The sequence below is a fragment of the Mizuhopecten yessoensis genome, unplaced genomic scaffold, assembly GCF_002113885.1.
Source record: "Mizuhopecten yessoensis strain PY_sf001 unplaced genomic scaffold, ASM211388v2 scaffold6443, whole genome shotgun sequence".
Lineage (NCBI taxonomy): Eukaryota > Metazoa > Mollusca > Bivalvia > Pectinida > Pectinidae > Mizuhopecten > Mizuhopecten yessoensis.
The window spans coordinates 1,165,317-1,191,902 of NW_018406552.1; the positions used below are offsets into that span (position 1 = coordinate 1,165,317).

Genomic DNA, 26,586 nt, shown 5'->3' on the forward strand with positions numbered 1-26,586 from the left:
CTTGTTAAATATATTTTAATGAAACGTTTGTCAAATGTGCTTAAAATGAATTCCCATGTGTGTTCGTTCAAAACATCAAGTTATGTTTGATGCGGCGTGATAGAATTGTTTAATATTTCATCTTTCAGCTGAGTATGCTTTACACAAAATCAAGATCCTGATCATTAATTTGCGGGTTTCCTTTAGGACACCGTTATCGACAAGTTCCGATTGAAAGTCCTAATTAATGCAGACCCATTGTTTGTTCTCGCCTTGGGCAACTATACTCACACATTTATAATCAATACCGCGAATATGTTGGTAAATGTCAGACGCTCCCATCAGAATACAAAATCATTCATGGTTCTAAATACGGAATAATGTTCGTCCTGATGATACTTTATAGTAAAGGTGAGTACAGGTAAATGTTTCACTATATAATTGTTTATCTATTCAATCGCCTATTTCAGTCTGGTGTATTGAATGATAGCATGTACATAAGTAATTGTTCATCTAGTTTTATAGTATATAAATCATCTACTATATAAATTGATGGCATGTGAATAGCTCAACTTTCGTGCAAAGCAATTGCAATAGAACAAGATGAATTGTCGATAAAATAAAATGGATCAAAACGAATATGTTTAACCTGAAAAACTATCTACTGGAGTAATGCAACCTTTTTAATGATCACAGTGAGAAATACGGGACCGAGTACTGCATAGCCTGGTATCTTGATGTACCGCTGTAGAGAAATTCATCAGGTATGTAATAATTTATTTTAACATTTACGAATATTGCAAAAACACAAAAAAAGCGTTTTCCCTTGTCATTCTTAAAATATAAAATTCCGCCATGTAGGCTTTATATCTATAGTCTCAATACAATATCTGTGGTCGATTTGCCTGCATACTGTATAAAAGGAATCAGTAAACATGTTCAGAATATTAACTGTATTATGATGCCAAATGTTCTTAATGTATTTATATTATTAACTATATATAAGTATATATCAATATATCATATCATACAAATGTATATAGGGAGGTTTTGGTTTTGGTTTTAGTTCATTGAATGTCCTATTAACAACTGAGGTCTTTCAAGAATGTAATTATGCCTGCATGTGTGTATGTTTGCTGGAGGTGATATAGTGATTTATTTGCTGATAGCGCGGATCTGATGCCTACCTCAGAGTGCTATCTCACTTAACTACAATGTTAGATACACCCAGCATGTTATTCCCCCGATCACATTAAACTGACAACGGGTTTTAACCAGTTGTTGTAATCATCCGATATGCTAAGCGTTAAGCAGGGACAAATACTTTTTTAGGACTTTGGTATGTCCCGGCTTGTGGACGGAACCTATTGCCTTCCCTACTAAAGTTCAACCCAAGGTGAATTCTTAGACAGTAGACGTATTTACCTAATATATGGCATCCCTGCCAGTTGGGGGTCGAGAAAAGAGTACCCCTGTTGGTACCCACTGCACGTTGTAATAGACAATTGATGTTTGAATCCCTGCAGAATTGGCTATCTAATTTTGTGTTCGCTAATTGGGGACGCAAAAACTACCAAATTAGATTTGCTGTGTCTACTGCGATGTTTGGATTTGTTTTTTACTTTCTAAAAGCCTTTTTGTTTTCTAGCGCCTTGCTTGGCACTATTTTACTTTTGGCTTTAGATTTAACGTTCACCTATACCATATAATATGTCATGCATAAGTATCTGTACGCGCTTCCTTATGGATGATGCAACTTGACTAGTTTGATTCCTTAAATGTACATACAAAGAATATTGCTGCAGTGAAACGGTAAAATCGACCGGCTTTAAAAATGACGTCGCTCCTCTGTTATATTCTAGAGGACAGGTATGAGCCTAGAAATTGGTCGCTTTTAACCTGAAAACAATCAAATAGCATACTTCGTGCCTTCTGATTGTTCCTGAAATATTACACACGTGTAGACAATGTAAGTTTAAGTACCCTCTGGATTTTCGAGGATGACGTGAGGAAGATAATATATTCTGTCTGTAGGCCGGGACATACCGATGTCCTGACATAGGGTAGTTGTTATTACCTTTGTTATGCTCAATATTTAACTAATGACAAAAACTCATTAATCTTTTGTCAGTTTTATGTGAATAGGTGGACTACTGTGTTGGTTGTCCTCGGCATAAAGTTTCAGGGAGTTTCATGTATCATATTTGCGCAATCGCAAGGAGGCAAATACGCAAACAGTCCGCCTGCAGCAGGTAACATTTCACACACGGAGGCGCGTCTTACCCTATACAACCGAACCAAACCTTCTTGGTTGTTGTTTTTCCTACAATGTTGAGGAGTGGGAAGGATGTTGATTTCTTTCTAATATAACAAACTGATCATCACTACTAACAATATCGCCCCTGTTGTTAATATCGTTTTCTGTCAACTTTAAATTAGAATGTCCTTATTAATTACTGAGGTGTAACATGATTTATTTCAACTCCATATTGTCCCATGATAAAACAGCCCTTAATGATATTATTGATCGTCAAAACGATTGATTTCGTCTTACTTATTGGTATCTGTTGTATATCTACTTACTTCTGGGAAAAAGGATGCCATACTATATTATGAAGTATATATAAATTCATCCCTTATGTTGATACGATTTAGGTAGGTAACATACACACAATACTTTAATAACTCCCAAGCACTGAAGCTAATGGTAACGTAATGTCTATCTGGAGATCCTTCAGTATAACCAAGAGGCCTATGGCGATGGTATTTAGCCAGAAGCTTGCTGGGATGAACGGCTACCAAGTTTGTTCAAATAATGACCTTCACCCATATTCATGGTCACATATGTCAATTTCTTAAAGAACTCCACAATCATACTGTAAACAAGGGTTACCACTTGAACCATCCATCGGGGTTCAAATGAATGGCCTTCAACCATATTCAAGATAACAGGGGTCAATTACTTCTGATTTACCAAAATGCGTAGGGTGATGATATTTAGATCTTCATCCAAATTCAAGGCCACAGGTTCAATTGCCTTAAAAAACAATAAACGACTCCTTCTTGATAACCAAAAAGACCCAATGTGATGATGTTTGGCAAGTAGAGTGCAGAAATAAAAAAGCTTCCAGGTTTGTTCAAATGAATGACTTTCATCCATAAATAAGGTAACTGGAGTTAATTGTCCTTATAAAAAAACTATAAACAACTTCTCCGGAATAACCGTGAGGTCTAGGGTGATGGTATTTGATCAGTTCGTGTTCAGTTGAAGAGCCTGTAAGCATGCATATATACACTGTATATGAAAATATCCACATAAATCCATTAAGAAGCGAAATATAAAAATAGTCACTTCACACTGTCGTTAGCTTAATTCGTTATTAGGGTAAATTTACAGGAGTGTACATCATTTTGCTAACAGTTTTATTCATGTAGTGATTCAAATAATCGCTACCTTAAAAGCTATATCCGCCTGCTATAGGTCAATGTAATATGGTGTGTCTCCGTGTGTTTGACAAAACCTTGTCATGTTAAGTGGGTGTATGGTTATCTCTGTAAATGTTAGTTGAGTAATCTTCGTGCCTCGTGTCTAGGATGTTCACGTTTCACATTCAATCAACAAAAACACTGATAAATAGAACATTGAGATTAAGCATATAATGTTAATTCAATATTTACTTGGACGAAGCTCACCAACCATTGAGTAGAGGAGGTATGTATACTTTGTAAGACCCTCCATTACCTTAGAACGTAATTGTCAATAATGCTGCATGAAATCCATGGAAAACTCCTATAAAAACTAGGTTTAAACCTCTTTATAATCCCTCAAGTTGGGTACACACGGTCAGTGTCCATGTTTATAGAGCGATTGGATTTTCTCTCTAGTCATTGTTCTCGAGTAGTGTATTAAGTAGTCGCGGGTTTGGTAACACGTCTGTTTTAAAATACTTTGTCAATAAAGGAACAACATGGACTGAACATTCAACGATTAAAGCATTGGAGCAAAATCAACAAACTATATGGCTCATCTGACAAAAAATATGTAACACTTTGAATACATTTAAATGCAAATGAAGGGAACACACATATTCAAGCGGCTGTCGTCTCATGTTCAAAAGGAATTGATCATAGTTTTGATGAAGTGTCTGTCGAACGTCTATAAAACAAAATCCCACAAATAACTCGAAGTAAAATTTATGTTCCATGATGTTTGATTTTATTTATCAAACTTTATATTTCACAAAAACTTTATCTCGTTAAGTCGTTATTTTTCCGTGATGTTTTATGCGTTAAACCCGGATCTATCACAAACATGTCGGTATGGATTTTATGTTCAGAGTTGTTATATCACAAATATTTTATATCGAAGTCATTAATTGTGATTCATGATGTTGAATTTTATGTAGAATGACATACCACGATTGATCTGAATATACAGTATCCCTGCCGCTGGAGTTTTATTTTGTGATAGTTTTTGTATGTCTTGTTATTCGCATTTTAATCTATAGTAGATAAAGAGGTTGCACTAAGTTACACTAAATTCGGAGCTTTAGCTATATTAATTTACACAAAGTGTATATTTAAAGGATAATCAGTAACACACGAAGTAAACACACTGTCTGTTTTGTAACATATCGTATTTTCAGCTTTATTTTGTCTTTGATATGCACCTTTCATTCTTTAACGTAATGTACTTTGATGCTTTGGTGTTTCGTTGCATTTTGGTTTTAGCTTCACAAAGCTACTATTCTTACAGGAACAAAGACAATGGGTTTTTAACGTACTAAATAACTGCACATAAACTCCTACTATCTATACAGGTTGGTCAAATGAGTTGACATCAGCTGTATGGTCACATGCAATGTTGTTAAACTGACAAATCTTAGTCCTCGGCAGTTCGGGGAACACACATATTTATATACTCCACAATACAAAGACTAGTACTGTGTTGCTAAGTCTGCATGTTAACATGTTAGCAGATTATACTGCAAATACAAACTTCTGAATCAATAGGTACAATATCATTGTTGAACGGTTTAGCTTTTAAGACGATTATGTGAGCTGTTTTATCCTTCAGAAAACCTTGTGACGCTGTTTACCGTAAACACTTATCCTAATTATGTTTTTAAAGCAAAAACTTTAAATGCTTTTCAACAAAATGTACTGGACAGAATCACACATTGAACAACAAATTGCTTACATGTCAATCACCTCTTCTTTACATGAATGGATATCGGGGTCTTTACGAAAATATATTTAACAGAGTTGTTTCTTTTAACTACACAGATCAAATTTGACTTTAAAGATATTTAATATCATATTGTCGAAACTTTATCATGATTTTTGATTTTATCTATGAAATTAATCTTGATTTGTCTACAATTCATGTCAGTCACAATGAACTGTGGCTCAATTTTTTGAGATTTCTTTTTATAAAATATTGATGACATTAATACTTAAATTATTATAAATAGACAAAGAATTATTCATGTATATATATATATAACTATATATCACAAACAAATAATGTTTTTTGTCGGAAAATTAAGGTAATACCCATTTCCCTTTATTATAATTATAATAATAAGCATATTTATTTAATCTCTTCGCTAATTATTACTTTTAAATGTGAATTTCATGCTATTGGTGTGTTAATATGGTTCAGCGTATCAAACCAGTTAACAGGTGTTCCTGATGTACATTACTGTTGTTGAGGTAATATACTACACAATTATATGTATTATGACAAAAGGGGAAAATGAAACACGATATATGGTTATATAGTCAAACCCCTTGTGTGTCTAGATCCTATGTATATTATAAGCTAGCCATTAATACACCTACACAGCGTAACCTTTGTGTTATTAACGCCCCTGTCTAGAGCCTCCTTTACACCAGTGAACGGGGACGAGTGGAATACCAGTTCATAGGGATGTGTCAGGTTTTCACTGACCGTCACTCAATACTGTGCCGATAGGTTCGATAACTATGGATACTGTGATTATATCTTACAACGAATTTAAACACGAGGGATGTAGTCAGATCAGGGAGAGAAATATTTTTCCAGTAAGACGATTTAACGGTTCGGTACAATGGTCGACTCTCTCTCGGTTGGATCGTGACACGAATTACAGAGGTATTTATATGTTATTTATTTATTTATTCATTTATTTGAAATCGCTTTTAATTGTTGATGACGTCTACAATTGCATTTCAAATTTATTATCTGGGCTCGGTAAGAACATATATATATATTGATTAACTGCTTAAATATTTAGCATTATATGGGAACACTTCATGACCATATTTAGTCACAGACATGGTCTTTAGAAGAACGTTATTGCTGGAGACACCAAAACAAAAGGAAAAGCAATCCAAACAATTAACAATCAATATCATCCTAATGGTATATCAATTAAGTAGATTAAAAAAAGGATTGATTGGTTATTATGCCAGTTATTGATAATTGAATTTGTAGAAATGTATCCTAGACATTTACACTGATGTAAAGGATTCCAAATGATTTTCTTTCATGCAATTCAGACAGGAGTTTAAATAAAAAATATTATTTTTTGTCGTTATCAGAAATGAGAATATAAAAGAGATTTTGTATAGTTTATTTATCCTTCTAGATCCAGTGCACGACTCCATTCATTGAATCTGGATTAAGAGATTAATACAGGTGTATAATCCTATTTTAGTCGCGAAGGTAAAATGTAGCAAGTATTTCATTTTGATTATGATGTTGTTACTCATAATTCTAGATCGTGATTTGTGCTTTTAAAGGTGCAATCATTTGTATACCTCCAGTTCATATATCAAGACACAAAGCGGTGGACTCTTGGGGTCGATTTCTTTGTCCCCGAGATTTGCCATAACCTTGATCGACACAATGATTTAGTAGTGGCACGGCCCATAATTTACAACCTTCACTTACACAAAGTACTCCTCTACTTTTTTAAGTTCTTGTTTGAATTAATGGGATTTACACATATCTTCTGTTACAACAGTGGTTTAGGCCAGTTTGGAGTTTCAATATCTTGGCCCCTAGCATAACCAATGAATCCTAAAGGGACGAAACCGCTGTATGATCCAGTATAATTCAATTTCCGCATTACTGCATCTATAGTAAAACCTCGTTATACTACCACCGTCTGTCCTCTGTGAGTTTGGCGGTATAACGAGTTTGGCGGTATATCGGGTTTACTGTTTTGAACCCAAGTGTTTACACACCAACTGAACTTTTACTTTAAAATAATAATAATCAACTTTAAATTACATTTTTGTTAAAAATTGTAGTTTAATGTATCAAATGTTAAAGGTGCTATCACCAGCGCGTCTCTAACATTCATCTTTGTGATGTTTGTTTACACACGGGTAAATATTAACGCTATAAGTTCTGTCACGGCTATTGTTATCAAAATGTATGCATTTTATGATAATCTGACTGACCAGAATTTTTCAGTGAAACCAAAGTGTATACTACACCTATTTTGTTAACCATTTACCGTTTCCAATCTATATGTGTTGAATGCATAATTGTCTAATTATTTCAACACCAATACATATATTGAAAGAGTATATTTTTCAAACGGAATTTTCGCAACCTATCAAAGAACTTGTCATTTGAGCGAACCTGTAGCATTCTGTAATGAAATATTCAAGACAGTTGTGGAAACGAAGATTTAAACAAAAAGAAAAATCATCAATATTTTTGCAATTATTGCGAAAAACAAGTCATTTTGTTTTTGTTAATGGCTCACAAAACATTAAATAACACGAGTTCATACAAATATGACAAAGGTGTATTAGCTGAATAACACGGCAACTATATGATAGTGTCACCGAATTGGTTTGTGTGTGTTGTTGACGAAGCAAATGGCAATGATGATGATGATGATTGATGATGATAATGATGATGATGATGATGATTGATGAATGTTGAGAATAAGATAATGACAATGATGATGATGATTGATGATGATAATGATGATGATGATGATGATTGATAAATGTTGAGAATAAGATAATGACAATGATGATGATGATTGATGATGATAATGATGATGATGATGATGATTGATGAATGTTGAGAATAAGATAATGACAATGATGATGATGATTGATGATGATAATGATGATGATGATGATGATTGATAAATGTTGAGAATAAGATAATGACAATGATGATGATGATTGATGATGATAATGATGATGATGATGATGATTGATGAATGTTGAGAATAAGATAATGACAATGATGATGATGATGAATGTTGAGAATAAGATAATGATGATGATGATGATGATGATGATGATGATGATGATGAGGTGCAGTGATGAAGATGCTGATAATATTTTACTAATGATTATGTAGTTATGGTGAGATTATGACTTGATTATGCTGAGTGAATTATAATGATGATGAATAGTGAGATGATGTTATAATGGTGTGAAGAGGATGATGATGGCAACTATATCAAGTTTGACAGTAAGTATCAATAAAGTTGATGATTTAATAAGAATTTCAGTTAGAACGTAAGCAAAATGCAGAATGCAAAACATAATTTTAAACAATGTTTCACTAATGTCTCTTTAGTGTAACATGGATATTTTATTTTAAACAAAAGTCATTCGGTTATGTGTTTCCAGAGAAGTTGTTTGTGAAGGCGCGTTAAGTATAGTTATATCAAAGATACTAAACTCGTCAAGTTTGATTCATCATAGATTAATTTCAATCAGATGAGTAGGCTGAGAACTGATTACACATCTTTCAATTGTTCAGTTAGTTGTGTTTTCACAGTGACAGACCAAGAACTTCATTTTCTGTATTCTTTATATGAATAGATATTGCTTTGATTCCAATTTATATAACACATTTTTCATATAGCTTAGATTCGGCCTATTTACACCTAGTTGTCTATAATTAATCGATATCGTGTCGGAATTGAATTATTGGCATGGGATATAAATATAACTTGATGGGTAAGAGGTGTTTCACGTTAGAGTACAAAACTATATACCAGATCAAAGGCAGACATTCACCAGTACGGCCTATAGTGTATACACTAACGATACACAGTAATTGTTAATGGCAGTGTCGTGTAGCCTACAGCCAGAACACAAGTTCTGTTTGCCATTATGACAAATTATAAAATACAGGAATGCATTGATTGGTATGATAGTTACAGAACACAAAACATATTACAGGTTAACTGCCGACATCGTGTTTAAAATGATTGTGCTAACGCAGACGACATAAAACACAAAAGTTATTACAGGTTAACCGCCACCATTGTGTTTAAAATGATTGTGCTAACACAGACAAAAACAAGTTATTACAGGTAAACAGCCGGTATCACTGTCTGTCTTAGCACCAAACTTTGATATTCACTGTCACCTGCTAATGAATGTCATATCTATTTTGTTACACCAAAAGTAATGACATCTTGTTTGTTGATAGTTTGCTGTTTACAATCGCTATCGCACCGGCGCTTGATAAAATTGGCAGTAACAAACAGAATTAAGTAAGGATACCAGGGTAAAGCTTTAATGCTAGGACAGTAATGGTGCTAAAACAGACAACGTCAACTAACGAAGTATAAGCTGTTGATATCACGGGTAGAAATTACTGCTTAGACAGACAACAAAAGGTTACAATGTATGCAAGTAAAACTGGAAACATAAGGGTCAAATCTGGAACTAAGGATAATTGTAAAACGGCTATTCATGGTAAACTGAGGGTACCAAGGGTAAACGTTTACAGGTATGTAAAGATAATGATGAAGAAAGGTAAGAGGGAAAATAAAATCAGGTCAAACTCTTTTTTGTCAATTTGAAGTGAGCATGTTTGACCTGCTTCCACCGTTGCAATACCTTGGATCCTTTTTCTATTTTCCCCATTACCTGCTATTTCTTTTCTGGTGGTGTCTCCTTATTTACCCGTCTTCATATGACCTTCACTATTACGAAGACGTCATAATGTTACATTAATGACGTCATAATAGAAATGACGTCACAGCAAATAAACAATATAAATTGCCTCCCTTACCACCTTTACTAAAAATTCAAAATGTGGAAACATCATTTTTACAATTGGCTAACCTGCCACTTCTGACAAGATGCTAAGAAATAGAGAAATCCTAAAATAAGGAGTAGATAGGTGGAAAGAAAGAGGGCCCGAGTAATGCAATCAGTTCAGCAACTGACTTTTGATTTCTACAGTGTCTGATACGTAAATCATAGAAAAAGTGTCACTTGCCGAAGGGGAGGGGAGAGGGACACGTTAGTCGCATTGCAATGCAATAGGATGCAGATAATTGGTACGTTCATCAAACCTGAAAATGTGTATAACAGTTTATTGCTTAATGTATTTAATGAATTACTTGGATGGGTTTAGCTCGGCTGTGTTCAGTCGATACAGTATAGGTAATCTGTTCTAAACATTGTGTTCGCAGACTCAATATTCCGTCTTTGCGTATTGCAGAGTTATCTTCTCTTGGGAGCAGGTATTGATTGTTACGTCACATGATTGAGAGGGTAACGTCATCAATTTTTGAGAAAACGACGTAATTTTCTCGCACAAACCAATGACGTAACAATCAATACCTGCTCCCGAGAGAAGATAACTCTGCAATACGCAAAGACGGAATAACATGATGCAATATGATTTTACATTCTGAATGTGTAACAATGCTTTATGATCATAGATCATTAAATGTGCTTATCTGTACACAAAAAAGCTCTTTAATGCTGAATTTATAATAACTTTTTCCTTTTACAAATTATTCAATATTCTTGATAAAACGCTTATATATGTACATGTAAGGATTATCATTTTTTTGTTTTGATGGAGGCAATATTGCATGCTAAACTGTAACAACAAGTTATTGCATCAGAGCAATTCAAAACATCCATCATATTAAACTGTATAAAACGTTGATGTAAAAATACATTATCGTCACAATTAAAGTACAAGAATGGAAAATGAACGACAACACTGATCACATATAGTGTAACCTCTCAATAACTTTATACCTCGATTCAGTATCGTGAACAGTTTGTCAGGTGTCACAGTGTCTGATAACTCTCAGCGTGATATCCGGTAAAGGTTAGTCGCCTTTATCCACGTGGTTCCCTCAAGTACTTTTCACGTTTATCTATCTATTGTAGACAGACATGTATAGTTTATACTATCGGATGATTGATAGAAAATTATTTAGTGAGTTTGACGGCTTATCAAATCCGTCAGAATGCATGGTTGTGTAAAGTTGAGCCGTCAGGTGATTTGATTAAGAAAGTTCGTTTTAGAAAACATATTCTTATTTTTTATACATCTTTTTCATATATCATTCTTAGCGTTACGGACGCTCCTTTAAGTGCTCCCGTAACTTGGAAAGTTCAGAAATCGCGGGTTGAGCTACATGTAAGATCGAGCTATAATGTGATATCGCAACAAAATTTCCGTTGACTAGGCAGCTCAGGTGTGTAGAGCGACGCTATAAAGCTCTGAGGTCCTGGGTTCAAATTCTGGTCAGGTCCTATCGTTTCTCTACATTCAGATCACTTGTTTATTTCTTTCTTGTTTATTGTATCTTCATTAATTTGTCAAGATCATTTTGGGTGTGTACTCTCAAATGTTACTTTTATAGGAAGGTATATGTATATAGCAGTGTCTGATAAACGTTGGTCTGTAAACCTGACAAACATCAGTTCGCCTGAAGAAGCCAATGAAGGCAGAATGGCCTAATGGTCAGTGTTATGCGTTTGTTGAGAAATGATCATTTTGATATGTGGCAATACACGGGAGGTAACCTGCCTTTTAAATGTGTTTTCCCACTGGAATATGGTATAAGACGCACATATTGAGAAGCGCATTTCATTTAGGAATTTGATATTTCACGATACAATATGATGTGCTCCAGAATAATGCCTGTGTGTTAACGCTACGGTATATTGTTCTCTCTTCTCTTCTTTTTTATGTTGATTCCCCACATGTGAAATATATCGTTTATGCACAAAACTATAGAAAACAGTGCATGCATAATAAACACAGTGCTACTCGATATGGGTTCGTACCAACTAGCACCATCACCCATACTGAGTAGTGTTAGCGGGCCTCAGTCTATCAGGGGGCCCGCCCCTACTTTAAACATCAATTATATATACGCAGTGTTTATTGTTATTCAAAGCATATGCGTGTATGATTTATTGAGTTGTTTTTTAATGTAGACTTCAAATCAGAAATGAGAGTCCACTTTTAAATATTTAAACGCGTTCTAAACATTGTGAACTGCTTAGAACAACGTATGCTTTCAATCTTTTGTAATAACAAAGGTTAAGTAAAAGCTGGCTTGAATATGACGTACTAGCCTTATTGAAGATGTAATTGATGAACCACACTGTAAATTTGTATAAAGCTATCAAAATATACACAAAATGTAGTACCTATTTCCATTATACCATTATATCATTGTAAGTCGTAATGTACCCGAGTTGGAGATCCTCCAACCCATTATATTTCAATATACCCTTGTATAGTAATGCAATAAGTTTGAAACTGTAAACTTATATTTATAAATCACGAAATTGGACATTTCATATGCAAATTACTCCGGTCTTTTACATTTTATAAATTGATTGCAAATAAATTAAGAAGTAAGCCGATATGTTTTAAAGATAGAAGTGAAATATATGCACGAATACAATTGTTTGCTAGCGAACAAAGACACCGATAGTTTTACGCCTACATAATGACTAGAACATACAGATATAACACTATTAGTTTTCAGATATATGTATATATATATATATCTAGTTTAAATCTCACCTCTTCGATCCTTATTCAACAGGAATCTGTGTTTAGGAAATGTAGAGTTGACACGTGTAGAATGCAAACGTTCTGTTGTCTTGATTTAAAATGGAAATGTTGGTATATCGGAAGAAAGTTTAAGGAATACGATTTCAGGAATCGTTTACGTATTGTAGTATACTTAAAATACTGGACGAGTATTTAATAAGCATCTTTATACGTGATGTCTGACATCTAATGGAAACGTCAAATGTATGCTCCGATGATTTACAAAAAACTTCTACACGGTGAAATTCAACTTCGTTTCTGACATGGAATTTGTGGTCTATGTTCGGTAATTAATTTGTATTTCGTAATAGGATGCTTTTATGTTGTTTATGATGACACAATATACGAACCAATCATTTCATCTGAAGGGGATAACGACGTGTCGTCAAATCAAACAGTGTCTAATATTCGGGCCGGGTGGCGGTTTGACGGATCCGTAATGTGTGGATTATTTGACGGTGTCATATAAACAATGTTGAACAAGGAACGCTTCATTGCGTCTGACGTAAACACATATCAAATGTAGAAATGATCAATACGTCATATTATCAAAAATATAATACCAGGGTTTACGGGGCTCGGCGATGTCGGAACTTGATACATGTAAAACAGTGCATTTAATAAACAATTTTTTGGTGTTTGGTTATCGGATATATCCGATAAACGCGTCATAGGAACTCATAACAGCATGCTTAATACCAAAACATAAACAGGAAATCAGAACAGCGGTTGAGTACAATAGCGGACAATGGATATAAAACATGTTTATATTCTTCATAAATAGTTAATTGCAGTTGTAATTATGATTGAACCAATGGAATGTCATTTTGTATACTAAAACAATCAAGAAATTTACTAGACATCAAAATATTTACTTAGCATAATTGATAAACGTGAGGCAGATGTCACGTACGTTGTGTATGTATGATACTACACTTATATACAATGTCGAGAGTTTGTCAACAACACGTCAATTAATTAATATATAAACAGTGCTTTTATCAGCGAGATGACAGTTTGGATAATCGTGACAAACGATGTTTGCTAAGTAACGTTATAACGTTGGTGAAAAGAAACACATCATGATACTTATTCCGTTTAAAGGGATTATAACATGTCAGTTCATCATAAACATAAAGTGTTAACAGACAACTCAGAAGTGGGAGTATTTGTTCTATCGGCTACCCACTGACAGGTAGCTATGTTACCCTGTCAATGATAAGCTCAGGAAACTTTCAAAACCATTAAAGTAGATCTGCTGATGTAAAGATAGCTGATCTTGTTAGATTATCACGCTTTGGTGTAAAATTACACTTAAGCGTTTGTGTCGTATCGGGTGTCAGTCAAACCGAAAGGAAGTAATGTGCAAGGGTTTCGCTTAACGGTACACTATTACATAACACAGACCAACTCATAGGTGCACAAGACAACCCTAGCAAAGATTGGAGAGTTCGTCAGTGAACCTGGCTACCAGGAACACTTAGAGCACGCGAGAATACTGAACTTTGTGCGCGCTATACATTTATATCGGATTGTGTACCATCACTTAACCGTCAATTAACCTACTGTTTAAGGAGATGTTAGCTTGTTGTTTACTGTATCCTGTGTAAATTAATATACACTTGAATGACTTGAACGGATAAATATTGACAAAACGAACAGGGTTTAAGGATCGCTAACTTCAGTGAATCACAAAGAGCGGTCTGTAATGCTATACAAACCGGCAAATGAATACATCACAATTTAAAACACACATTGAGTAATTGTCTTCTCTTACGCAACAACTCAATTCCAGTTGGATGGTTCGACATCAAAAACAACTTTAGAAAGGGGAAAAGTGCATCATTATGGACTTATTGATCAGACGATCAACAGAGAATATATTGAATTGTGTGTTATAGAAAAGAGTTGTGTCAACATATATGATCCGAACTTAACGCATTTGACAGTGACGTTATAACACGTGGAATATAGTTAGGAGTCTTTATTGACTTGAGGGTAAGGCTTTATTGATTATTGATACGTATAACACCTCATTCAGAACAAATTAATTATGAGTTCATAAACAAGAGAAAGAAATGCAACAGCTGTCAAGGAAATTTGCGGCGGTTCGACCAAGTCAGAAACTGAAAACAACAATGACTACTATGGAATGTTACTTATAGACATGAATTGTAACGACTGCTACCAAATGATGTTTTATAACTGGGGATTTTAATTCTTCATTATCGTGAACTGTACAACCAGATTTGTCCATGATAGGTTATTGATGACAGAGGACATAACAGCGCCGGAGTCAAACGATCATTGTGTCATCCCAGAAGTGTTCAGGCGGTGGGTGGTTGTGACATTGTTGGGATTTTTAGAAATCTATTGTGTGAATGATCTACAACGATTCGGAAGGGAAAATTCCTGTTATGTGTATTCGACCTGTAGAATAACGCGATGTTAGTAAGGTCAATGATTTAATTTCCTCTTAGATGTGACAAGAGATACCTCTTAATTAACCCGGATTAAAGTCATTGTGTTGGACGGGCATTATAAATACAGTAGCACATCCTATACAGTTATACAGCAGGCCAGGGAACGAGGAAAGAAGGAGACACCGCATTTTCCACTTATCAACTGGTTTTGCCTTATCTGCCTAACGAACTAACTCAAGTATCATGACCATGTTTCATGGATATGGCAGTCGCAAGCCCGTGAACCTGAGTATTCTGGAGATGGTCGGGATCATCAATGAACGTTACCCTGGTGATGTAAGTATTCAAATCGCTTATGTGTTTATTAATGTTGTAGGTTGCACGTGGATGGATGTGACGTCATAAAATGGCGGTTTCAGTCAGTCTGAACTTAAGGGACATTCGAAAAACACAGAGTAGACTAAAGTGTTTAATTCAAGTTCAGGAAGTTAAAGATGTACAACAATTTCCGGTCAGTAAATTTGACAATCACGGTTTTTTTTTTGTTTTGTTTCCTAAATTGCACAAAAATATTATCCAATTAGTTGCAGGCTTGCTACACTATTGTTGTATGAATTCTCTTAACTTTCGTCTGCTATTTCTGCCATGCACATGTAATACCGCACATTTCGTTCCTTTTATAAAGCACATTTTCTTTCACCTATAATAGATTAGCACGCAAACCATCAGTTATATTGTTTATGTATACTAATCCTTTTCGTTAAAAAAAACAAAAATTCCTTATCCAGTGACTATTGACAGTTTAAAAAAAAAATTAATCGAAAAGAAAAATAAGAAAGAATATTTTCTTTAAATAGTCTATATCAAAGAAAAAGGTGACGAATCAAATCAAACATGACCGTTTTAAGAAATTAAATAGTTTTATTGTAAGGTATGTAGAAAATCAATTTAGTTTTTAAATACCAATATCATTACGTCTACATGTGAACCTAATGTCACAACATTGCCATAAAAGCATTTCTGTGTTGAACGCTGGAGGAATTAATACAGGTAGCTAATAAAACGAAAAATGAAGGAAAGGTAATTGGCCGTCAACACGCAATTAATGAGCAAATTACATTCTATATGCCATGTTAAATCTTCCTATCATCTCATCAAATCCTGGCTGGCTTTCGTATTCCATTACTCTAACGGTGTTAGATCTAATCTAGAATGACCGGCATTTTTTTATCGTCTCTAAATAACTATCATCCAGGTAAAAACTTTTTGTATATAGATTGTCTCTATACGGTTCTAGTTTTGTTATCGGTTTTCAATAAATTTATGTTAAGTCATTGCAAATTGAAAACTGCGTGTATTTGTAATCCTTGTCATGCTTGCCCCCTACTTAAAAATTAGTACTTTGATAGCCTGTTTGAGTTTTATACATGCAATATGTCGCTTAAGAATAGTTGGCAGTCTCGAGCCGGGATACATGATCAAGGTCACTTAGAAATAAGCCTTTTAAATTCTTTACAGAGAGATATTTGCGCTACAGTTAATATTTTACCTTTTTCGCCCTCTTTATTGATAGCGAAGGAAAAAGGACAGCGAATATTAGTACAAAACATTTCATATTATATAGAATTTATATATAAATGGCGAAAAATTTAACAGGAATAATATGGAAAATATTGACGAAGAGGGATTTAACTGGGAAAAGTTTCCAGGTATACAACCATCCAGTAAGCATGAGTGTCAGAAAATCATACGAAGTACATAGGTATACTTTTGAAAAGTATTAGCAGTTAGGCTTCACAGTTCTTGTGTAAGCTCAAATGCAGATACAATGTATATGGAGAACTCCATCAACACGGATACTAATAGAATCTATCGCTACTGGTTGTGTAAGATAGAGAAATCTCAACCCGAGGACTAAGATTTTTTGTCCAGAACGAGGCTTGTCGAGTTCTGGACAAAAAATCTTAGTCCGAGGGTTGAGATTTCTCTATCTTACACAACCAGTAGCGATTGATTATTTTTCTCCCATATCTAACAGTATTTTAATGTGAAATAAAGGTAAACATGGACCCAAAACACATACAGGCAATTTGTTGATGGATTGTTGACGTGACGTCATTGTATTGTTGAGGTGACGTCATGCCATTGTTATGAACAGGGGAATCCCCCCGTCTCAACCCTAGGGCGGAGACAGATAAATCTAGCACCGGCAAAACGGGAGATAAATCTGTCAGGTGTGGGAGAAAATGTCATCAGACATTATAGTCCTCGAAGTATTACCTGAACGCATTCATTTACCAATGATAAATATTATATAAAGCTTAAATTAGAAATAATGATTGCTTTGAAATACACGTATTCCTTACTGCATAATTCAACTTAAATGTGCTTGCCTGAAATGCTTCAAGTCAAATATTTCATTAAATTGTAATATGTGAGTTTTTCAATATTAAATTTACATTGCCTCAATGTAACAAGAAATGACATCTGTTCCAAAAAAAGTATGATGATTTTGATGTGGATACAGATATAAACATACTATAAAATGGGAATTTTTCTCTGCAGTTAAACGTCCACCTTTTCGCCCTCTTGAATGACAGAATTTATCATCACAGCAACCATTAGTACACTTCGTACCATTTATACAATGTAGTAATAACAATTAAAGGGCGAAATTTACACGGCGCGAATTCGGATTTTACCGGTTAAGTGTGAGTGTTTAGTGAGGCGAAAATTAACTACTTTACATTTAAAAAATGAAGCAAGCATTTATAGGCGAAAGAATTATGTTTTGTCAAACCTCATTTTCACGACATATGCTACACAAAATCAAGGTATTTATTAATTATTGCCAATAACAACAACATTTTCCCTGATTACGAATTGTCTAATGGCAATTCAACTGTATCACAAAATAGCCTTATATCTTAAGTCGTGTCCTGGTTCAATGTCAGAAGTTAGAGTTAAACTACAAGCATTTGCAATTTTCTACAACAAAAATAGCATTATAGAGGGTTTAAGTGATTAATTAAGATAAAAATGTGTAAATGAACTCTTAAGAAAATGAGAAAATATGGACCTTGAAACACATTGTCGTTTAAAAAGGTGGTAAATGAAACAAGGGCCTTATACCGAAGTTTTACTATATTTAAACGAGGGGCATTATATCGAGGTTTTACTGTATTTCCGACTACTTCATCTGATATCTCGAACGACTTACTAAACTAACACATGTCTATGGTCCTAACCAATGCAACGATATTTTACCCTTAATTAAATATTTGGTATTACATTTATGGCACAATGGACAAACTTTAATAGTGAATTAGCGAAATAGTACATATCTTAAATAAGATATAGTACGGTTTAAAACCTGTGTACATTTTAGATAGAATAACATTAATAATTCACCAATTTAAAGAGTTTTGTTGTATTTGTATTACGATTACATATAATCCTTTTAGAATCGCTTATCTACTTCTATGGGCTGTTCAATCACCCCGAATGCCCATTTATGCTCCCTCTTCCATAGTCCTACTTACTATGGTGTGACTTACAGGGAAGGCGTGCTCAATTTGTGTATACCGTTAAAGTCCATATCTATTCTGACTACACAATAGGATCATATGTCTTACACGTTGTCTGGAGGGGACTTTAAAGGAGCACACTTTACGCGTCATGCCGCTTTAGTTGAGCAATGCATGTTGCAAGTAACTTCCGCAACAGTAACACACAGTTCTGATTTCGCAGTGTTAGGAGCAATTTTGAAGGTTACATGTAGAATGTTACCTAATTAGCTGTCATGTTAACTGTTGATTGATAACGCAACTCAATTGAACTCTCAAAAAGATACATTAACAGTTTAATACATAGTCACCATACATTCCAATTCGAAAAGGGCAATTTCAGACACTGAGTTATAAGTTTCAAATTAACATTCCATATTGTCTGTAAATTTCACTTCAATTTGTTTTCATTCACTATTACTGTCACTTTACTTTTTATCTCATTTTCAGTGACACTGCCATGCAAAGGTGAAATATATCTTTATACTATAAATAACCTGTCTGTTAAGCGAGATATATTTATTATAATTCAACGGCAAATATTCTGAAATATAAACATATGACATACGTATAAAATGATGTGACTGTTCCTTTAAGTGCATTTAAAATATGTTTTGTATAATTATTTACAAAAATACCATTTTATTATATGTTACGTATTACTATAAAACTTATTCTTACCGTTTAACTGTATTATTGGAGTAAATAGAATACGTAGAAACGAGAACTGTAGATAGCACGGCTAGTAAACTTAATAAGAATAAAACCATATATAAGTATTTACACAAATGTCTTTAAATATATATAGACAACATATTTAATCCATAATTATAGACAGTAGGTGGTGTATCTCTTGTAAAATGTCACATAGACCATTTTTGTAAATTATTTCAGAACAATATTTCAAATGAGCTCCTTTAAAGATTTACAGTGCGTTGTGTTGAAACTGCAAATTCATAGGACAGAAGTCTGAAGGACTTCCATACATGTGTATCGCTCTTTATATACGATACGTATACCTGTAAAGTGTCCATCTATACATTATTTGTTAGCTTGATGATACATTAAAGTAATTTTGGAAACAATCTTTTCACAGTTATGAAAACTAAAAAAACCATATCAGTATGTTTCAATGGTTACCCTTAAGCAATTAACACAGAAATATTCAGATTTTTAAGGTCAAGTTCAACAAGATTTAATTTGTAATGTTGTCCTTTATGTATCACTAAGCTGTTGAATTATTGAAACAACCAGGTGCAAGAACAATTAGTGACGGTATTATGTTAGCTTAACGAAACACAAGATGATTATCCGGTTTCTAATTTGTTAAATCTCTACACAAACAAAAAATGATGAAACATATCCTGTTTCATGTATAAAGAATATTTTGAAATCATATGAGCAGGAGTGTCTAGTTTTAATTTTGCAGATGTTAAAAAGAACTGGTATCAAGATTTTACATAAAGTTGATCATGCTGCTAACAAACCTAGTACAATTGATTACTGAACAAAGTCGGCCTTCGTTAGCTTAACATCATAACAAGACAACATTTAGATAAATGTATTAATTTGTTTTTTGTTCAGGCGAAAAACGAAAAGAAAAGAGAAAAAGTATTTTGTCAATTCAATTAATTACCGCTAGTATGACAAATTTCAAGATACAACAAATTTAAAAATGCCAAAACGTTTAACTCGAATTTAAAAATTTAAGAATTTGTCCTTGCTTAACGAAGCTTAATAGTGTTGTTCATGTTTCCTGTGGGAATAGAAAATCACTCAACCGTGATCAAACACTTTATTTAACAAATCGTCGGTAATCTAGTCGAGCCAAAACTCTGAATGAACACTTTAAATATCTATTCTTAAAATTAAACAATACCCTCCAAAGTACACGGCGTATGTAACAATGGATAATGAGTTTTAAACAATGAACCGTCTTTTAAAACAATGTTTCTCTACTAGAGCTATGTAACCATTATATGTAATGAAAGACATTCAGAGATGGTGTCACATTGCCAACGATCATACCATACCCAAACCTCTCATCGGTATCATAGCCACAACGGGAATTAATCAACAGTGGATCTAGTTTCGTGGTATACGATTGTAGTTTGGTTGTAACACAAGCATTATATAGGCATAACTGGTTTTTGGATAAAAGAAGTTTTCATTTATTTTTCTCAACAAACTGGGAATATTATACGTCTACAAGAAATATCATGGTTGAAAAATCATCAGAATGAAGTTGTAAGAAAAGAACAGTTCTGCGGTTTGTGAATGAAATAGTTTCCGATGGTGATACTGTAAGAAACAGACCACTTTATACGTAAAAGCCATAGTTATTAGGAATATCATCATGGATGGATTTATGGATTCGTATATCACCAGGACATATTGTTTATTTGGTCATAGGATCAAACCCAAACCACATCAGGAGGTAGGTTATAATTGTTTATTTGGTCATAGGATCAAACCCAAACCGCATCAGGAGGTAGGTTATAATTTACAGGGAGACATTGCTGGGATGCACATGCTAACAATAGATCAATTTGAAAAGTAAAATATTTTTTTTTTTCTTTTTAATTATTTTTAGTATTGCTGTATGAAAATATTGGAACGTTAATGTGTTTTGATCTTCATTACTTAAAAAATATTTTTCTAGTTTTAAACTGCTTCAAGAATTATCTGTCAGTGTATATTTGTTGAATATAAATCGACTGTTTTGTTATACAGATCAGTATTAAGTATATCGTTGTTATTTCTGTTGAATTTCTTTTCAAGTAAATCCCGTCCTTAAATGACCATAACTGTTGATAGGACGTTAAACAATACTAAATCAAACTAAACCAAACTACAAGTGAATCGACTAAGCATACATGATAATCATCCCAATAAGTGTACCTTGTGGTTTCGTTGTTACTTTGAGGACGTGGCATTGATTGGATTTTACCTAGATATCATGGCGAGTGACGTCGATGAAACCGAAATCGCTTACCTTTCCGGAAGTCATGATCTTACACTTCTTGTCCCTTTTTCATGTTCTCCGCGTAACACACTATTTTGTTTATATGTTGTCCGTTTTCTGTGATTTAAGTTTAAATTCACATTTTGGTCATGTTTTAATGTGCCTCGTCCTTTAATTAGAATTGTTAGTGTTATCTATATGGAAGAAGTCGGCTGCCAATTTGTATTACGAGAGGCAATTAATATGATTGATCCCTCAATTTCATTACACTGGGTTCGCAATACAACTGTAAACTGCAATTCCTTCTTTTGATATATAAGATTGTTAAATATCGTGCAGATGCTTTGATGTAATCCAGCGGCAAACCCTATAATGTTATAGTATTCATCTGACAATAGTGACAACAAAGATAAACATTGAAATAATTCAACTGAAAAGACATTCAAAATTTGTTTCATCTTTACAGACTTCATCTTAATGCCCTTTTAAAAACGTAATATATATCAAATATCTCTAAGAATTCAACCATATACAATGCCTTATCTTTCATAAAGATTAAACGAACAAAGTTTATCCAAAGAAGATGAAAAAACTCCCAAAATGTCCTGTGTAATATGTTAAGAATCCCTAAAATACATTTTGTATTAAACTTAGTTTCCATCCTAAATGAACTATCCACAACCCTTTGCTTTGATTGGCGTTTCTTTTCCGTCAAATATTTTTCCTTTCATGGCTCATAGTAACACTAGCTCTTTATATGAAGAACATGGACGTACAAAATGATATGTGTCCAAGACGTGACATTTCGGGCTAATACAGAAAGGAGACTTTTTAGCTGTGGTTAAGCATGGCTATTCTTATGTAGAACTTATATCAAAGAACAAATCCTCAAAAAACAGAGCATGTCCAATTATTGAGTGCCACTTTGAATTATTCAAATAAAGAGACAATCACGCTATATATGTATGTATGTATGTATGTATGTATGTATGTATGAATGTATGTATGAATGTATGTATGTACATAAAACACACATTCATTCATACATACATACACACATACATACATACATATAAAACGTATAATCATAACAAGTCGCTTAAGTCTTGGCAACACTTCGGAATCAACGTGAGCTCAACTGATAATTATTATCTATCGTGCGATTGATAAGTAGATCATGCAATGCATAATAACTTGGTTGTATGATTATTTGATATATTTAAAAATATTACTTTAAAGTTTTAAGTATTACATCATTTTTATCGTTCGATATATTTCATATTAGACATGTAACTATTAATATTGTGGTGTGTAACATTTAGAAGAATATTGATAATGTTATGTTTTATCTATTTATCATTTTACTATATTGCATAAAACATATCAATCAATTTATCATTTGATGTTTTAGATATAAATCAAAGCAATTTGTAATGTTTTAGACATGTATCATTTATCGTTTAATGCCTTAAATATTAACCATTTTGAGGCAATAGAAGTATATAATCTATTAATGAAGCGTTTTCTGTTCAGAATAATACTATGATATTACAACCATATTGTTAAATATAGAATCCGTTCTAATAAGTTTTTTCAATATTATACAGCTTCGGCGCCGACCTCTCCCACCTGGTTTCTGCTATGTGTGCAGTCGACTTGATCCTAATGCACGCCACAAAAATCCCAACGGATACCTCTTTGCGAAAGGTTTCTTCGCCCACTGCGAACACATGCAACCACCACGCCCACCATATCCCACGTTCATCGAGGATGATAAAGACGTTGATATTCCATTAATTCCCCCGGAATATATCACGAATCGGTCTCCAGGACAACCGCCCCCTTACCCGAACGTGAACCTCAGTGTGAGTGTCACCATCAAAAACAAGAACTCCCCGTCACCGGATCAGAAATATAGCAAGAAATATTTCGATACTGCTGTCCTGAATGGCGTGGATGATAACGATTACGATAATGACGACGACAGATATCGACTCCCGCCTATGTTTGATAAGGAAGTTCAAGAAAATGGGAAACACATATTACATGTCAGTGATAAATCGTTTGCCGAGGCAGGGTCCTATGCTGAGGAGGAACATACGATCTTATCTGACGATGACTTTAAGGTGCCCCATTTACCCTCTCTTTCTAAAACGAAAAACATTACCTCAAACTTCGATGAGTATAGAAACGACCAAGCTTCCAGGTCACCTCGGCGATCAATAAAGATGCGGAATTCCTTGAAGAAGAAAAGGAATAGAAGAGAGGACGAAAAATCCGGAAAATCTCATCCGGAAAAGGATGAAATGCAACGTCATGATGATGAGGACGATGAAGATGAAGAAGGTGTGTTAAAATATAATCACAGAGATGAGTTCTCGTCTCTTCCAAATGAAGGATTAGAAATGGCGCCTTCTCGCGACAATTCAAAATTGAATACTGGTGCATTAGACGTGTCCTCCAGTTCACTGAAGGAAGTGTCATTCGGTGACCGGAGGAAATCGAACCAGGAGAATCCTCCCTCAATGATCATCCAAAAGATTGGATCAGCAGAACTTTGGTGCGAGTGTACTAATCTTGACCATAGTACACTAAAATGTGACGAATGTGCTGCCGTAGGCGGGCACGAGAATTGGTGCACGTACGCGCGTTCTGCAACTCGTAACGGAAAATGTCCGAAATGTGGGAGGCACGTGCGTAAGACGAAGACACTGAGTTCACACGACCTTAAGACGGACATTAAACGGAAACAAAGTTTAACGCGCAGACTGTCGAAGGGGACTACAAAGTCAGATGATTCTGACGTCACACGTAAACGACCGTTTAGTGATACTCCTCTGACAGCGGGGAAGGCTGCCGGTCTACACGTCCGCTTCGAGGACGATAAAGAAGGCTCCCATGCAGAAAAGCATGCGGACAGTATTAGAAGTAAAACTGTCACGGACGAGGATTATAAAAAATATGATAAGGCATATCAAGACTTTGTTTATAATCGTGAAGGTTGGACAGAGCACTCCGATTATTCTGACGACGAAGATTTTGAGGACTACTTGCCAAAAGTGCATCCACGCGTCGATCCAAACATCCATAGGGACGCTTACTACCGCGCCATAGCAGCGAGGAGCCTAGAAAAGTTGAAAAAAATGAATGAAGTTGATGAAAAGTTCGCTGCCGATAGAATAAGTAAACCTCACGTGTTTTCGTATTTCAAACTTAGGCCACATCAAAAGAATGCTCTACCTGGTGGCCCTGATAACATAGGAATCATGCCATCGGAATCCGCCAACGTCCGGCCACGCAAGGCCATGAAACATATATTTGGAAAAATCAAAGTAGACGACTTTTATCCGGGTGGAAAGAGAAATAAAGCTCAAGTGTCCGTGTCAAAAGAGAAAAACGAACAAACAATGCCGATAAACAAGTGGACAAGAGGAGGAATAAATGGATGATGTAGGAAAATCTGTCCTGAATCAAACATCAAATTAGCTCAGCGGCAAATGATGATGGAGGTTTCTTGATCGTATAACTATGTAAAGCAACCATTACCCAAACAGTATTATAGATATTTAAACGAATTCTAATAGCGTTTTATATCATATGTGTTAAAAAATAATATCATCTCTGCATCCTTGGATTTTACCTTGACAAATCGAATGGTCTTGGAAAGCTCGTTGATTAGTTCCATTTATTATACCCCCGCAACGAAGTTATGAGGGGGATTTACTGGAATCACTCGTCCACAGTAACTTGTCCGAAAAACTCCACCTTAACTACCATGTGGATTTCATTGAAACTTTGCATGAATGATTGGTATCTTATGTATTTGTGCACCGGCATTTTAATTTGGGATTTCGACCCTTTTTGATGGAGTTATGCCCCTTTGTGCGAAATACTTGTCCGCGTAACTCCTCCTTAACTAACAGCTGAATTTCATTGAAACTTTGCAAGAATAATCAGTATCTTATGTAGTTGTGCATTTTATTTTGAGATTTCGACCTTTTTTGATGGAGGTATGCCCCTTTGTGCGAAATACTTGATACTGGTGGGAGACTATGGATTGCTTTGCAATGCTTTGCTTTAGTAAGTCTTTAACTTACAGTTCTGGTTTATATAGCAGCAGGGATATTAGTAAGCCTTCGGTTTACAGTTCTAGTTCAAACCTGACCAATGGCTGATAGTGGTAGTCTATTTTTTTTTTAGATAATTAAAAGTTTACAGTGAAATCAAAACTTGCCAATTTTATTGTTACGCTGCGATCAAGTTTGATCTATAATCAAATGATTTCTCTGAGATCACAGATAAGGCTGCGAATACAGTGACTACGTCATAAGAAAACTCAAGGGTGTAGAGTAGACATTTGATATCAAAACGAGAACCCTTCTATTTCGAAAATGAAGAATAGTGGATTTCAATGATGAAGAAAGGGATGCCTGTTTAGCTTACTTGTTAATATGTAGAAAAGCATTTGTTTTAAATTCTGTATTAATCCTTGATAATCTGATCGGGGTTCGAATGACAAGGCCTTATTCCAAAATTAATGCAATTTTAGTTACAAAATCACTTTATAATAGTCCATGAAATATTTGCGTGAAATTCTTATAAAGCTTTTCACGCAAGCTTCAACAACGTTTTTCTCTATATCGATAGGTTATATTATTTTGTTTGATTATTTATTCTGGGAAATAAATGTTTTATCTAGGAAATGTGTGTTTACTATTTATTAATTCTCAAAAGCACAAATCTAGTCATCAAATCGATTGCATTTAGATTGACAAAGTTAGATAAATATAATTT

The 26,586-nt window shown here is 34.4% G+C and overlaps 1 protein-coding gene across 4 annotated transcripts; it reads left to right on the forward strand.

The window, feature by feature from the left end:
- Nucleotides 1-3,676: 3,676 nt before the first annotated feature.
- Nucleotides 3,677-25,639, forward strand: LOC110452181. Of its 4 annotated transcripts, none has more exons than XM_021500550.1 (3): nucleotides 3,677-3,691; nucleotides 15,638-15,772; nucleotides 23,400-25,639. In XM_021500550.1, the coding sequence occupies exons 2-3, from the start codon at nucleotides 15,668-15,670 to the stop codon at nucleotides 25,239-25,241; spliced, it is 1,947 nt and encodes a 648-aa protein (XP_021356225.1). In that variant the 5' UTR covers nucleotides 3,677-3,691; nucleotides 15,638-15,667; the 3' UTR covers nucleotides 25,242-25,639. The 4 variants fall into 4 exon arrangements, with proteins under 4 accessions (XP_021356225.1, XP_021356224.1, XP_021356226.1 ...); XM_021500549.1 differs by lacking the exon at nucleotides 3,677-3,691 and adding an exon at nucleotides 5,889-6,115; XM_021500551.1 differs by lacking the exons at nucleotides 3,677-3,691; nucleotides 15,638-15,772 and adding an exon at nucleotides 13,835-15,597.
- Nucleotides 25,640-26,586: the final 947 nt, after the last annotated feature.